This window comes from Staurois parvus, unplaced genomic scaffold (genome assembly GCF_062004578.1).
Source record: "Staurois parvus isolate SC_StPar_1 unplaced genomic scaffold, SC_StPar_1.0 ptg001192l, whole genome shotgun sequence".
In the NCBI taxonomy this organism is placed as follows: domain Eukaryota; kingdom Metazoa; phylum Chordata; class Amphibia; order Anura; family Ranidae; genus Staurois; species Staurois parvus.
The window spans coordinates 5,129,738-5,146,981 of NW_028318988.1; the positions used below are offsets into that span (position 1 = coordinate 5,129,738).

Sequence of the window (17,244 nt, forward strand, 5' to 3'; positions counted from 1 at the left end):
GTACAGCGTTGCATGACCACGCAATTGTCAAATTAACACAGTGCCGTATCACAAACAATGGCCTGGTCAGGAAGGGGGGTAAATCCTCTGAAGGGCAAGTGGTTAAGAAGTCAAAGTAGGGGGGTTCCTGTTCCAGTGACCACGCAGGAAGTGGGTGGAAAATCTACCTAAATGCTACAGACACAGTGCTGGAGGTGCTAGAACAAAAAAAAAATCCCTGTTTACTTATTCCACAGTTCAGCTTCAAACACAAAGTCAATAAAAAGGGACTACTTACTTAGTGATGCTTTGCCAAAGAAGTTGTCCATAGGTCTGGACTTGGTGGATGATTTGCTGCTCGTTTCTGGCACCTGTAGAAAACAGACGCATGGAAGGGTGTAAAGGTGTCACCTACAAATCACAGGACAACTGTAAACATGCATCTAAACCCAAGAACAAACTAATACATTGCTGACAGGCTGCTTGGCATTATTTTCTCCTGGTGATCCTACCAGTAACACCTCCTGTCCAAGGGTGACAACACTAACTAACTGCACTGTATCTAAGAAGGAGCATTGTCACCGTAGAACAGGAAGTATTAGGACTACAAACATCTCCCACTCACCTCTTCTCCACAAATTAAAAGCGTAGTTCCAGTCAGTCAGCAGCTACAAAAACTTAAACAGCCACTCATCTGTCCTAGGATCCATTGGTGTGCTCACTGCAGCCAGGTTCACCGGCTGTCCTGTGTCCCCGACGCCGGCATCTTAAGTGTGGGCACCTGGATGTGAGAGCTTGCAGCTTCACAGCCGGGTGCACACTGCGCACCCGGCTGAAACTCCGTGTTGCTCAGCGACCGCCCCGAAACCTGACAGATCTAGAGGAGATCTGTGTGGAGGAGTGGGCCAAAATCCCTGTTGCAGTGCAAACCTGGTCAGGAACTACAGGAAACGTTTGACCTCTGTAATTGCAAACAAAGGCTTCTGTACCAAATATTAACACGGATTTTCTCAGGTGTTCAAATACTTCTGTTCAGCAGTGCAAGACAAATACATTCTTTACAAATCATACAATGTGATTTCCTGAATGTTTTTTTAAATTCTGTCTCTCAGAGTGGGAATGCACCTACAATGTGAACTTCAGACCCCTCCATGATTTCTAAGTGGGAGAACTTGCAAAATCGCAGGGGGTTCAAATACTTCTGTTCCTCACTGTATATACAGACCTGTCATGTGTCTCAGAGGACTGCAGGGGGCGGCCACGGAGGAGAACTTCTCTGCTTCTGATAGTAGTGCGCATCTGTCAAAATCTGCACCCACTCCCCAAAGGTGCCAACCCTTAATACCTGGTTCACATGTGTCTCAGAGGATTGCAGGAGGCAGCCACGGAGGAGAACTTCTCTGCTTCTGATCGCAGTGGGAGTGGGTACCTGTCAAAATCTGGCACCCACTCCCCAAAGGTACCAATCATTAATACCGGGTTCACATATGTGTCTCAGAGGATTGCAGGAGGTGGCCACAGAGAAATTCTCTGCTTCCAATCGCAGTGGGAGTGGGTACCTGTCAAAATCGGGTACCCACTCCCCAAAGGTGCCAATCCTTAATACCTGGTTCACATATGTGTCTCAGAGGAGTGCAGGGGGCGGCCACGGAGGAGAACTTCTCTGCTTCCGATCGCAGTGGGAACCTGTCAAAATCGGGTACCCACTCCCCAAAAGGTACCAGTCCTTAACCCCTGGTTCACATATATGCAGCCGTACGGGCCGTGATTTGTGCAGGCACGAGTCCATTCATTTGAATAGACTCCCATGCCCCAGGACATGCAGGGAAGAAGTCCCTGCACTACTTGGGAAATCGCAACCCACATGGGAACCTCGGTTTCCAGTACGGTTACGATTTCCAGTGCAGGCGGCATGCCATTAGCGAATGGCACCTGCCTGCAAGTCCTGCATTCCCCTGCGTGGGTGGTGCGACTGCAGGTATTTGTTCGAGTCTCGCAGCGGCACAAACCGCACAGATGTGATCCAAGGCTCATGGGAAGCGGGGGACAAAGTCTTAAAGTGGAACTTCCCCTTTTGGGTGGAGCTTTAAGTGTTCTGTAGTCCACACAAGAGAATGCAAAAGAGCTGCTTGGACACGGTCTGTGATACCAGTGCAGCTAAAGGTTCTGTAGTCTCCAAAGAGAAATGAACAATGTAACTGGTAAGAGTGAAGCACAAGAAGTTATCAGCTTGCTGGATTTCTGGCAGGATCGAGTTTTTTTTTATTTTTTAGTAATATATTAAAAAATGTAAATGTCTTACGCAGGGGCGGACTGCAAAGTCATTGGGCCCCCGGGCAGTAGGAAATCGTGGGGCCCGTGTCCTCACCCACACTCAAACCACACCCAAAAAAACCTATGAAAGGTACCAGGGGCATCTCATGGGACCCCCTACTGACCCCGGGCCCTCGGGCAGTGCCCAAGTGGCTAAATGGTCGGTCCGCCCCTGGTCTTACAACCATCTGACCACCACAGGCATTCAGTTCAGGCCAAGTGTCTGGACTTCACTGGGCGCATGCCTTGAGTAGTAAAGCAGCATTCGCACAGAGAGAGAGAGGGACAGTACTGGGCTGATCCCTGGCTGTCATATGGATGCTTTATATTCAATGCTGTCCGAGTCCCTGACATGGGGCCCCTGTGTCCTCACTCCTCACCCACACCCAAAAAAGCCTATGAAAGGTACCAGGGGCATCTCATGGGGCCCCCTACTGACCCCGGGCCCTCGGGCAGTGCCCAAGTGGCTAAATGGTCGGTCCACCCCTGGTCTTACAACCATCTGACCACCACAGGCATTCAGGCCAAGTGTCTGGACTTCACTGGGCGCATGCCTTGAGTAGTAAAGCAGCATTCACACAGAGAGGGACAGTACTGGGCTGATCCCTGGCTGTCATATGGATGCTTTATATTCAATGCTGTCCAAGTCCCTGACATGGAACAAATAAAGAAATAAAAGGTCTGACATTTGAGTCTCTTATAAAGCTTTTTCTGGGTTTGTCTTTCAAAAGTAATATAGACACAGCCAAACAACTAGCATTTTCAGGAGACCTGCAACGGTGACCCTCATACTTCCATTCTGACACAGTCACATTAAAGATGTTTCCCTTCCCATTCAGGTGGCTTTCACAGCCCCAGTGAGTGTCGGGAACATACCCCTGAATTTACTTGAACACAAAGCACCTCAGTGACTTCAATCCAACCACCATGGATGAATTGGGGTCAGGGACAGCAGGCAACTACCTGCCCCCTGGATTCTGTCACCTCACAACGACTACGGTCACCCTCACATCTTCAATCTCTCCCTCTCTAATGGTGCCTTCCCCTCCCCTCTAAAGCATGCGCACATCACTCCCATACTTAAAAAACCCTCCCTGGACCCCACCAACCTGAACAACGTAAGACCCATCTCCCTGCTGCCATTTACCTCTAAACTCCTAGAATGCTTAGTCTACAATCGCCTGAGCTCCCACCTCACTGACAACAACCTTCTCGGCCCTTTACAGTCTGGCTTTCGCTCACTACACTCCACTGAAACTGCCCTACTAAAACTCACCAATGATCTACTAACTGCTAAAACCAATGGCCACTACTCCGTACTCATCCCAACCAATGGCCACTACTCCGTACTCATCCCAACCAATGGCCACTACTCCGTACTCATCCCAACCAATGACCACTACTCCGTACTCATCCCAACCAATGGCCACTACTCCGTACTCATCCCAACCAATGACCACTACTCCGTACTCATCCCAACCAATGACCACTACTCCGTACTCATCCCAACCAATGGCCACTACTCCGTACTCATCCCAACCAATGGCCACTACTCCGTACTCATCCCAACCAATGGCCACTACTCCGTACTCATCCCAACCAATGGCCACTACTCCGTACGCATCCCAACCAATGGCCACTACTCTGTACTCTTACTATTTGACCTCTTTGAGGCTTTTGATACGGTTGACCATCCCCTCCTCCTAAAAAAAACTCCACTCTCTTGGCCTCTGAGACTCTCTCCTGGTTCTCCTACCTGTCGCAGCGCTCCTTCAGCGTTACCTATAACTTTGCCTCTTCCTCTCCACTCTCTCTTTCTGTAGGGGTCCCTCAAGACTCCATCCTTGGACCCCTACTCTTCTCCATCTACACCTCCTCCCTTGGTCACCTGATAAACTCCCATGGCTTTAAGTACCATCTCTATGCCGATGACACACAAATCTATCTTTCTACCCCTCACCTCACCCTTTCAGTCTCCTCTCGCATTACTAACCTACTAAGTGACATATCGGCATGGATGTCACTCCACTTCCTCAAACTCAATCTTTCCAAAACTGAGCTCTTAGTATTCCCCGCAGCCCGTGCCCCCTCCCCTAACTTCTCCATCAAGATCAATAATACAACCATCAGTTCCTCCCCTCATGCCAGGGTACTAGGTGTAATCCTGGACTCCCATCTGTCCTTTCAGCCCCAAATCCAATCACTGTCCAAATCTTGTAGACTTCACCTCCGCAACATCTCCAAGATAAGCCCGTTCCTAACCTCTGAAACCACTAAGCAACTTATTCACTCCCTTGTTATATCTCGCCTTGACTATTGTAACTTCCTCCTCACTGGTTGACTTCATTGCAGGCTATCCCCTATTCGATCGATCATGAATGCTGCCGCCAGACTCATCCACCTAACCATTCTGTATCAGCCATCCCTCTCTGCCAATCCCTCCACTGGCTTCCCATTGCCCAACGGATAAAATTCAAAACATTAATAACATATAAAGCCATTTATAACTCTGCCCCAAATTACATCACCGATCTTGTCTCCAAATATCACCCAAACCGTACTCTCCGCTCCTCGCACCACCTCCTGCTCTCTAGCTCCCTTGTCTCCTCCTCCCATGCTTATCTCCAGGACTTCTCCAGAGCTTCCCCCATCCTCTGGAACTCACTACCCCAATTTATCAGACTATTGCCTACTCTGCTCACTTTTAGGCGATTTCTGAAAACCTATCTCTTCACGGAAGCCTATCCTACCCTCAGCTAATAATGGAATCTTCTACTCTTCCAACCAGTCCATCCCCCACAGTTACTACCTTCTGTACCACTAGCCCCTCCCTCCTAGATTGTAACTCCAAGCACCCAAAAGTGCTGCTTTAATACCATAACACCAGCAGTATGCTTATCTTAGATTGTAAGCTCCAAGGAGCAGGGCCCTCCTATCCCTCTCTGTACTGTCTCCCTTTATATTGTAAAGCACTGAGCAAACTGTTGGCGCTATATAAATCCTGCATAATAATAAAAATAATAATAGAGAATTGATTTCATTGCAGAATGCATGCAGAAAAACGGATGTCTCTGCACCGTGGTGTGAACAAGCCCTTAAAATGATGTTTCTGGTAGAAAACACAGTAGTAATTTGAAAGTGAAAGAGGCTTTTTTCACTTTTGCTGTTTTTTTGCAATGTAAAAAAAAACAAAATTAGCAGAAAAATAAAATAGCTAACGGGAGGAAGGAGTTAATTAGGGCAGATTATGGTCAACTATGGGATTATAGAGGATTTTTTTTTTTTTTTTTGTACTTTTAAGGTTTCTTTAACAGCTTCCCAACCGCCCTATAGCAGAAATACCGCACAGGGCGGTACGGGTGTACAAAATCACGAATATATACACATAGGTTTTTAGCAAGAGCTTAGTTCAAGAGCTGCTGCGTTTAGGTGAGGTTAAACCTCCCTCTCCTGAACGTGAAAGAATCGTGTTCAGGATAAGAACGTTTTGACAACCGACCACGGGAAAACAACGCAGCAACCGCGATACTGCGTTTTTGCCGCAATTTTCATTTTCCAGCAGCTAGAGTAGACTCATGTACATGATGCCTAAAACTTTGTTCAAGACACATTTCCAATGTATGCATTTAAAGGTTTTTAATCCCTTGGCGTCGGCGCCTCCCCGCCCTTTAACCCCTTGACGCCGTCACACAAATATGCGGCCTCACGGAACTGGCTTTTTTTCCGTGGGGCCGCATATTTGCGTACCTGTCCTTGTGCTGGGAGCGCACCGCTCGGTGCACTCCCAGCACAGAGACCGCGGTGTCACTCGAACGATCGGGACCCGGGGCTCCCGACTCCAGGTCACATGATCGCTGTGATAGCCTCTGATAGGCTATCACAGTGATTGGTCACTGTACAGCCCAGCCCCCTTGCTTTTTTTCTCTCTCTATGAATGGAGGAGAGAGATACATTGTATCTCTCTAACTCCTGGCATAGAGAGAAATAAAAAAATGTTTGTAAAAAAAAGATAATATATTAAAAAAAGAAAAGAAAAAATAAAGAAAAATACCTAGATCAAGGTTTGATCTAGTTCAGTGCAACGGTTAGTGTTTGGGTCAAGGTCGGGATTTAAAAAAAAAATTGGTGTCAGTTAGTGTTAATGTCAGTGTGTTTTAGGTAAAAAAAAAAAAAAAAAATACAAAAACAAAATGTGCACAATTGTTTCTGGGCTGTACTACGGGTACAAACAACATATAACATACACATATATGGTATCGCTGCGATCGTCAAGAGCTGGAAAATTTATTTTGGGTTGTTCTTTGGTGGTAGGTTATGGTCATAACAAGAAACAGACAGCTAAATAAATAAAAGAAAGAAAGATTTTTTTTTTTACTATTTTGGGCCAGTTTTCCTTTGATAATAAAAAAAAAAATCAGGAGATATCCATTACCATTTACCACCAAAAGCCCAATTTGTCCTGAAAAAATCAACGTATAATCCACCTGGATGTACAAAGTAGTTGTGATGATATGTACTGTTTTACTATCACGTCAACGTTGCAGAATTGTGCTTAGGCATTTAGATTTGTTTTACCCTTAGGCATGAAGGGGTTAAAGGTTCCAGAAGCCGGGAGGTGGGGTTTAGGGTCATGTGACCGCCGTGATTTGCTGTCACATGTTTGGGAAAGGTCCCGATCTTCTTTCGATCGGGACCTTTCCGTGAGTACCGAACGCGTGTGCTGGGAGCGCAGAGGGTGCACACTCTCAGCACTTTTTTTGTTTTAAAAGAACGCAAATGTGCAGCCGCTCGGCGTCTAGGCCCAGACGCCGGGAAGCTGCACATTTGCATTCAGCCAGCACCAAGAGGTTAAAGTACTGCATGTCAAGCGAGATCTTTTGGGGGGATAGACACTGGAAGAGCAGGAAGCAAAGGTAAAGGGAAATGTACAAGTCGGAGGGCACCTAATGTGAGGATGGGGGGAGGGGGGGGGGGGTTTGATATCTTAGTAAAACTCTGCAATATCCATATTGAATCTCTGAATAGTCTATTGGCGATTTAATGATGTCCACACAGCGGGACTTACTGCTGCTTCCTTGGGCTCCGTCTTTGTTTCTTTTGGAGGTTCCTGGGCTTTGGATGCAGGGCGTGAAAACATTCCCATGATGCCCTTAGGTTGCGGAGCAGCCACTTTAGCAACGGGGGGTGATGCGTGTCCATTGATGCGGGAAGTGCTGGTTACTTCTTGCGTCGTCGGACAATTTACTCTTTGAAGCTGCGCAATCTCCTCAGGAGAACGTGGGACGGCGGCTGGACAATGGATGGCGCTGAACCTGAGACAAGGTGATAAAATGGTCAAGATCTGACATGTAGCATAAATCTCCCCATTTCCTATCTCTGTTGAGAAGGCCTCACCCGTGCAAAGGTCCGTCCGTTGCGGTCACGGGATGCACATGTGTTCCATGCCTCTGTGTGCAGGCAGACCCATTCATTCAAAAACAAATAATCTGCGCTTAGGTAAATAAACTAATCTTAAAAAATAACATAGAAAAGCAGCTCACGCATTAAGCAATAAACAGAATAGTAAAAAATACAAAAATGCAGCGCTAATCAAAAAAAAACATAGTCCAATAAAACATAAAAATGCCAATAAAAAAAAATCCCATAAATTATTCCACCATCACCAGGACACCCGAATAGTTCAGTCTCTCACCAGAATTTCTGACCAAAACACACCGGTCAGTATAGGCAACTCAAATGGGAGACGAACATGTAAATCATGGGACCAGCAATCCTCATCCAGGGGGATATCAATCTTCCCCTTTAAAGATCTGAAGTCGGTCCTAAAAGAATACTCTCATCCAATATTTAACCACTTCCCGTCCGGCTCATGTATATAAACAGCCGGACAGGAGCAGTGCAGGGGCGGGTGGCCGTTTATAAACGGCCTCCCCGCCCCCTGCTTGTGGGCGCTCCCTGGGAGTACGCAGCACCGCGATCCGGTGCCCGCTGTGTCCTCCAGACACAGAGGAACACCGATTGTTGTACGGAACCTGTGTGAGGCCCCGATCATGTGATCACTGATTGGCCAATCAGTGATCACATGCAGAGTAGTAAGCAAAATGTCACTTCTGATATCATTGCTTACTACGTGTGAAATCTGTGAATGATCAGAGAGAAGGAGAAATGATTGCTTTTACAGCCTTTATGGGTGTAAAAGCAATCAGTGTAAAAAAAAAAAAAAAAAAAAAAAATCTTCATTACCCCCCACAAGTAGTACAGTGTCACTATAGTGACACTGTACTGCTAGGGTGACAGTATGTAAAAAGAAAAAAACAAAAAAAAACAAAAAAACAACCATAATATAAAAAAAATTAAAAATGTAAATCTTTTTTTAAAAAAATTATAAATTTGGTTATAAGCAAATTTGGGTTATTTTATTTTTGCTAAAAAGATAAATAAATACATTTTGGCCAAGATTTATGAAAAAAAGATTATTTATTTGCAAAATTTTATAAGAAAAACACTTAAAAATTTTTTGGACTTTTTCATTTATATAGCAAAAAAAAATTAAAAAATAAAAGTCCCAGTGGTGAATAAATACCACCAAAATAAAGCTTTATCTGTCTCAAAAAAATGAATACAGTGTTGCATGACGGCACAATTGTCAAAGTGTGACAGCGCTGAAAGCTGGAAATTGGCCCGGACAGGAAGGGGGTAAAAGTGTCCGGACTGGAAATGGTTAAATACAGGATAAAAGAAAAAGGCCACTCATAGTGTAGTATTTCAGTAATAAATTCACCCTGTTTAATTTCAAGTTACTCGTACATTGTTTCGGATGGTTACCAGCATTTGAATTAAGTTTCCAACCAAGAAAATGGCTGCCATCCCTCCTAAAAAACGGTGCAGCTTCGGTGTGACACGTCATCACTTTTTTTGGAGGGATAGCGGCCATTTTCTTGGTTGGAAACTTAATTTAAATGCTGGTAACCATCCAAAACAATGTATGAGTAACTTGAAATTAAACAGGGTGAATTTATTACTGAAATACTACACTATGAGTGGCCTTTTTCTTTTATCCTGTATTTAAATACTGGATGAGAGAATTCTTTTAGGACCGACTTCAGATCTTTAAAGGGGAAGATTGATATCCACCTGGATGAGGATTGCTGGTTCCATGATTTACATGTTCGTCTCCCATTTGAGTTGCCTATATTGACCGGTGTGTTTCGGTCAGAATTTCTGGTAAGAGGCTGAACCATTCAGGTGTCTTGTTGGATCGTGGAAATATTTTTTGGGACCTTTGTATTGAAGTCCCATTCACTGTCAATCCCTGGCTGCACAGAAACAGCGGCTGCTCCCAATGGGCAGCACAGCGGCTAAACGGTTAGCACTTCCACCTGGCAGTACTAGGGTCATTGGTTTGAATCCCAGCCACGGCACCTCCTGCCTGGAGTTTGCATGTTCTCCCTGTGCCTGCGTGGGTTTCCTCCGGGTACTCCAGTTTCCTCCCACACTCCAAAGACATGCTGGTAGGTTAATTGGCTCCTGTCTACATTGGCCCTAGTATATGTATGTATGAATGTGAGTTAGGGACCTTAGATTGTACGCCCCTTGAGGGTTAGGGATTGATGTGAATGTACAATATATATATATATATGTAAAGTGCTGCGAAAAATGGATGGCGCTATATAAGTACCTGAAATAAATAATTAGTCATCTCTGTGGGTGCAAGAACCCAAACTCACGCCGTCTGCGTTCTAGGACTTGTACCTGCATGGATGTCAAAAAAGTGTGCAGCGCCTGTGTCTGTGCAGCCGCTGCATCCCAACTGACAATGAACAGGACAGCCTGCACACAGAGGCATGGAACACAGGTACATCCCCTGTGGGCAATCACTCCCCCCGCACAGGTGTATGTGTTAGTACGCCTGTATGAATGAGGCCTAATCCAGAAGCAGCGAGGCGCTCATCACATACTTGTTACAGTTCTGGAGATTATTCTTCACAATGTCATAGTCGGTATTGAACAGAGGAGCGCTGTCCTTTAATGTGGCTTTCTGCACGCTATACACATGGATGTTAGCCACCACCGCCAGCTTGGATTTGGCTGCTACAAAAACAAAATGGCATAATAAGAAAATGTAACTTTATTTAAAATAAACACGTGATGAAAAGAACAAATTACACTGCATGTACCTTCAAGCTTTTCCTCCTTCACTACTGCCACCTTGTGGTACTGAAACGACAGTCAGCAGAGAACAAATGAAAGGAAGCACAACATTACAATGAGCCAATCTACATGTAAACAACTTAATGTGAACCTATCCTGGGGAGTTATGGGGGAGCTGCCATTGCCACCGTCCTCTGAGAAAGCAAATTATTATAATTTTTTTTTAGTTCTTTTTATTCCATTTTAAGTTTCAAAATCTATAAAACAGAGCCTACAGGGCATACCCAGACTCGGTACTGCACTTTAACCACTTCCCGACCGGCCGTTGCATATAAACGACCGGACGGTGGCAGTGCAGGGGCGGGTGGCCGTTTATAAACAGCCTCCCTGCACCCTGCTTGTGCGCGCTCCCTGGGAGCGTGCAGCACCGCGATCCGGTGCCCGCTGTGTCCTCCGGACACAGTGAAACACCGATCGTCGGACGGGACCTCTGTATGAGGTCCCGATCATGTGATCACTGATTGGCCAATCAGTGATCACATGCAAAGTAGTAAGCAAGATGTCACTTCTGACATCATTGCTTACTACCTGTGAAATCTGTGAATGATCACAGAGGTCACATGGTACAAGGCTATTCACAACAGCCTTGTACCATGTGACAAGCTGTGACCAATCACAGCTCACTCAGTACTTCTCAATGAGTGCAAGAATGCAGACAGAGAGAAAGAGAAATGATTGCTTTTACATCCTATATGGGTGTAAAAGCAATCAGTGTAAAAAAAAAAAAAAAAAATCATCACCCCCCACAAGTAGTACAGTGTCACCATGGTGACACTGTACTGCTAGGGTGACAGTATGTAAAAAAATTAAATAAATAAAAAATAAAATAAAAATGTAAAAAAAAATGTTTAAAAATTATAATTTTTGGTTATAAACTAATTTGTTTTGTTTTTTTTTACTAAAAACATAAACGGAATAAATTTTGGCAAAGATTTATGATGAAATATTTATTTGCAAAATTTTATTAAAAAAACACTTTTTTTCAAAATTTTTGGATTTTTTCATTTAAATAGCAAAAAAAATAACAATCCCAGCGGTGAATAAATACCACCAAAATAAAGCTTTATCTGTCTCAAAAAAATGGTAAAAAATTCATTTGGGTACAGTGTTGCATGACCGCGCAATTGTCATTCAAAGTGTGATAGCGCTGAAAGCTGAAAATTGCCCTGGTCAGGAAGGGGGTAAAAGTGTCCGGACTGGAAGTGGTTAACAAAGTTACAAACTAGTAATTGCCAAGAACAAAACAAACAGTACGTTCAGCCCTGGTTCACACCGATGCGGTGCAGCGTTTTCAGTGCGAATTCCGCAGCCCATCAGAATTGCATCCCGTTCATGCGAACTGCTGCAGGTATGTATGCTAAGTTAACAACACTCTGAAATCGGTCCGCAAAATGTGCAGAATCGGATCGCATAGGTGTGAATACCCATGTAATCCGATTCTACTGCGGACCCAAAAAAGGGTCCTGCACCTTTTTTGAGTGGGTGCAGTGAGATAAGAGCCATACAAAACGTATGGCTCCGATAGCACACAAATTGCATGTGATTTGGACAGGAATGCGGTGCGGTTCCTTTGCGAATCAAATGCAATGTACACATGAGTGTGAACCTATCTTGGGAGTTATGGGGGAGCTGTCATTGCCACCATCCTCTGAGAAAGCAAATTATTATGTATTTATTTTTATTCTTTTTATTCAATTTTAAAAGTTTAGAAATATACAAAACAGAGCCTGTAGGGCATACCAAGACTCGGTACTACACAAGTTACAAACTAGCAATAGCCAAGAACAAAACAAACGAACAGTACATTTAGCCCGGGTTCACGCTGATCCGGTGCAGAATTTGCAGCGTTTTCAGTGCAAATTCAGAATCGCACCCCGTTCATGAGAACCGCTGCGGATGTGTATGTTAAATTAACAACACCCTGAAAGCGGTCCGCAAAATGCATTGCGATGTGCAGAATCAGATCGCATAGGTGTGAATACCCATGTGATCAGATTCTACTGCGGACCCAAAAAAGGGTCCTGCACATTTTTGGTTCGGTTGCGGTGTGAATAAAATGTATGGCTCCGATCGCACTGCACACAAATCGCATATGATTTGCAAAGGAATGCGGTGCGGTGCGGTTCCTGTGCGGATCATATGCGATGTACTGCACTGCATATATCTGAACCCGGGCTAAGTCACTATGTAGGAGTCTGGAACATTCTCTAGACACCAAAAACTCCGAGTTAGCATGCCATCCAGGAATCCAACAGAAATGACAACTCCAGCGCATCTGTAATCGTATACCAACATATCATCATAGAGCTCCATGGGATCGTCAGAGAATATCACTTAACTAGCTGTCGACCACAGATAGCCAAATGATGGCTGCAGTGCGGCCGGTCAGTTCTGGGAGGGCGTTATCTGACGTCCTCCCAGAATGCGCTCTACTGCGCGCCCCCGGGGGCACGCACCCAGAGACCTTCGTAATCGATGAGTCCTACAGACACAGCTGATCACGTGATGTGGTAAAAGGCCAATCACAGCAGCCTTTTACCACGTGGTCATCCGTGTTCAATGACACGCTGATCACCAGGAAATGCAATTGCCGGTTCTCGGCTGCACTTTCCTCACGCTGTCAGAGCAGGGGTCGGTACCGATCATCAGTGCCCTGATGATTGGTGCCCGGCAGTGCCACCCATTTCTGCCCACAAGTGCCCAACAGTGCCGCCAGTTAGTGCCACCTCATTAGTGCTAACTATCGGTGCCCATCAGTGCCGCCTATCAATGCCCCCTATCAATGCTGCCTATCGGTGCCCATCAGTGCCACCTATCAATGCCCCCTATCAATGCTGCCTATCGGTGCCCATCAGTGCCACCTATCAATGCCCATCAGTGCCACCTATCGGTGCTGCCTATCCGTGCCAATCAGTGCCACCTATCAGTGCAGCCTCATCAACGCACATCAGTGAAGGTGAAGAATTACCTGTTTGCAAAATTTTATAATAGAAACTAAAACTTTTTTTTTAAATTTTTTTTTAAATGTTTTGCTCTTTTTTTGTTTATAGCGCAAAAAATAAAACACCCAGCGCAAATAAATACCACCAAAAAGAAGGCTCTATTTGTGAGAAAGAAATGCTAAAAATTTCATATGGGTATAATGTTGCATGACCGCGCAATTATCAAAGTGCGACAGCAGCGAAAGCTGAAAATTGGCCTGTTAAGGAAGGGGGTAGAAGTTCCCGGTAGGCAAATGGTTAAACCTTCTCAAGCTACATGGAAGAATCCTGCTCTACATTCGTGGATGGAAAGTCTACCCAAATATCCCAGACCTTATGAAACTTATGGGGACATTCCCGAGATAGGTAAGTAGCCTTATACAATGAGATCATAGAATGAATTAACCTCTTCCAGCAATTAGAGGGAGGAGCATCTGGAGATTACCATTTCAGCACTATAGCTTTCCTAGCATAAAACAAAGATTCCTAATAAGGTTCAGGAGGCTCTACTGTGTGCCGGAGAATCGATCAGAACCAACAGAAATACTTCTTATATGGTTGCTCAGCGCCGTGGCCATGAGAACTCCAAAAAATGGCTCTGAGCAACTATATAAAAGTTTGGGTAAGGTGATTGTCCTATCACATCCCCCTGACAAAGCCACGTGATCCTGTGGCGCAAAGCATAGGGGAGGGGCTTTGACGTCATCACATACCCAGCTACAGACGGCGAGTATAGTCTATGTGTGGAAGACACACAGAGGAGGCTTTCCACATTTGTACAAAGCGGTTTTAATACATACAAAGCGTGTTATATTTTATATCATGTGAGTGCATCTATTTATGGAGCATTGAATAAACCAATTGTAAAACGATAAGGCACTATATAGCTTTTCTTTTTTACTGCCAAAACAAGGGATAATTGACGAGAGAAACAGACGGAGCAAAATCCTGCAGTGTAAGGAGGGAGAGGTCCTGACAACCATACCAGCACACAAGCAGTAATCTGCCCAGGAGAACACGGGATATCCAAGGTCCATCCCACCCTGAAGTATCCATCCACAGAATATAGTAAACCACTATTTGGATACAAAGTTATGTTTGCTTTTAACCACTTGCCTACCGGGCACTTATACCCCCTTATTTACCAGGCCCAATTTTCAGCTTTCAGCGCTGCCGCACTTTTGATTGACAATTGCGCGGTCATGCAACATTGTACCCATATGAAATTTTGATCATTTTTTTCTCACAAATAGAGCTTTCTTTTGGTGGTATTTAATCGCCACTGGGCGCTTTACTTTTTGCGCTATAAATAAAAAAAGTTTTTCTCCTTCACTGATGTGTGTTGATGAGGCAGCACTGATAGGCAGCACTAAAGGGCACTGATAGGCAGTACTAATGAGGTGGCACGTATAGGCGGCACTGATAGACAGCACTAATGAGGTGTCACGGATAGGCGGCACTAATATGCAGCACTGATAGGTGACACTGATGATGGGTACTGATAGACGGCACTGACTGGCGGCACTGACTGGCACAACCGCTGGACACTGACTGGTGGCACTGACTGGCAGCACTGCTGGGCTGCACTGGTGGGTGGCACTGGTGGGCAGCACTGGTGGGTGGGCACAGGTGGGTGGCACTGCTGGGCACAGGTGGGTGGCACTGCTGGGCGGCACAGGTGGGTGGCACTGCTGGGCACAGGTGGGCGGAGCTAGTGGGCGCACTGCTGGGCACAGGTGGGCGGAACTTGCAGGTGGCACTGCTGGGCACCGATCATCAGGGCACTGATCATCAGTGCCCTGATGATCGGTGCCGATCCCCGCTCTGACAACTGCTGGTTCTCGGCAGTACTTTCCTCACGATCTGACAGCGTGAGGAAAGTGCAGCCGAGAACCAGCACTTGCATTTCCCTGTGATCAGCGTGTCATTGGACACCGCTGATCGCGTGGTAAAAGGCCGCTGTGATTGGCCTTTTACCACATCACATGATCAGCTGTGTCCGTAGGACACAGCGATCACGGAGATCGCCGGGTGCGCGCGCCAGGAGAGCGCGTTCTGGGAGGACGTCATATGACGTCCACTCAGAACTGGCCGGCCGCAGTGCAGCCGTCATTCGGCTATCTGCGGTCGGCAACTAGTTAATTAGGCTTACATGGAGGTGAGCGCATATGAATGTCAAGATTGAAAGTCGTGTGGAATACACAATATTTTTTGGGACAATCACTTATATATATTGTTTCACTTTTATATTGAATTTATTTAATTTAGTAATAGTATTGAATATGGCACAGTGGATAGTAATATTATTGAATATGGAACAGTGGATATAAGTATAATTTATCCCAATTCATTTTGTATTTGATGTAAGTCATTAATTAGCAGGAGATAATTGTAATTCTTGGGGTGTGGCATTTTCTTATAATTATTTGGATATGATTTAATCACATCTATTAATGAGGATGTGACTAAATGCCAGCGAACCATAAAAACAACATAGTTTGTTGTTTTGTTTGTGGCTCACAAGTAAATTCACATACATTTTGTTAAAAATTTTTAGTTTGGTTTTTTTTTTAGAAAATAGCCATGGCCTGGGTAGAAAAGCCTGTTCCTTGCCAGCAAGATACAGAAAAGGACACTTACTGTCTGTGTGGAAGCAATGATCTAGCATACGCTCTATTCTACTGACTCAGAAGTAGAGCTCTCCAATCAGCAAGGAGCTTCAACTTTGCAGAAAACATTGGTGCAATTTGACAGGCAATGTCAGATCTCCAGGAGAACCATGGTTCCTTCTCTGCAACATGCTGGCGGGGGGAAAGTTTTTCCACTCAGGCTGTAACTGCTTTCTAAAGAACATCAAATCTAAGACAGTCCCCAGGGGTGTGGAAATTTTTGAAAAACTACTTGTCCAGGGACCAAAATCGGTGCCCCAGTCTACTTGTCCTTCCTGACTTGTCCAGATAAACATTAACATTTTTTTTTTTTTAAACTGAAACCGTATTTAAATCAGAGGTGATTTTAGGAATGTTTTAAAAACAAAAAGGGGCTCTATGGCAACTTAAACGTAATAATTTTAACATTGCACTGTATATCTCCTCCTCCCCTCCCCGTCTCCAGCACCGCATGCAGCAAGGAGAGACCTTGCAGTGTAATGAGCACCGATTGGCTGCTCCTCAGGAAAGGGGAGTGTCGGGCGTATCCTTTATCCCTTTCGCTGACAGACGTTTTTTGCACACATTTAAAAATATAATTTTAGGCCCGAAGATTACACAAAACCCCCAAACATGATATATTTTCTGAAAGCAGAGACCCTAGAGAATAAAATAGCGGTAGGTCCAATTTTAGGGCACAAAAAAGCAATAAATTACCCTATTTTTGGTCAAATATAAAAGACGAAGTTGCAGCGAGTAAATAGATATCCAACATGTCAAACCTTAAATTTGCGTGCGCTCGTGAAATGGCGACGAACTTCAGTACCCTATATTTTCTATAGGTGGTGCTTTTCAAGATCCTTATAGGTCATCAGTATAGTGTACGGAGGAGGACTCATGCTAGAATTATTACTCTCGTTCTTGCGTGCGCGGCAATATGTGACGTGTATCGCATTCAACGTTTTCATGTGTAGCGTGTGCATATGTGGGGGGGCCTCTTTTTGGGGGGGGGGGGGAATGTTATGTGCTTGGGTGTAACTTTCAATTTTTTACAATTAAAAAAAAAAAAATTTCTCATCACATAGGGGACAAAGTCCCCTATGTAATCATTT

General features: G+C 44.9%; 1 protein-coding gene across 2 annotated transcripts in view; it reads right to left on the reverse strand.

Annotated features, from left to right (window-relative positions):
• POLD3 (DNA polymerase delta 3, accessory subunit) overlaps positions 1 to 17,244 on the reverse strand; it is a 52,604-nt gene that overhangs the window by 11,902 nt on the left and 23,458 nt on the right. For both annotated transcript variants that reach the window (XM_089659846.1, XM_089659845.1), the window contains exons 4-7: positions 10,470 to 10,509; positions 10,251 to 10,383; positions 7,358 to 7,604; positions 278 to 350 (exon numbers count right to left, since the gene is read on the reverse strand). In XM_089659846.1, coding sequence (XP_089515972.1) covers positions 278 to 350; positions 7,358 to 7,604; positions 10,251 to 10,383; positions 10,470 to 10,509 — 493 coding nt within the window. The remainder of the gene's footprint in view (positions 1 to 277; positions 351 to 7,357; positions 7,605 to 10,250; positions 10,384 to 10,469; positions 10,510 to 17,244) is intronic.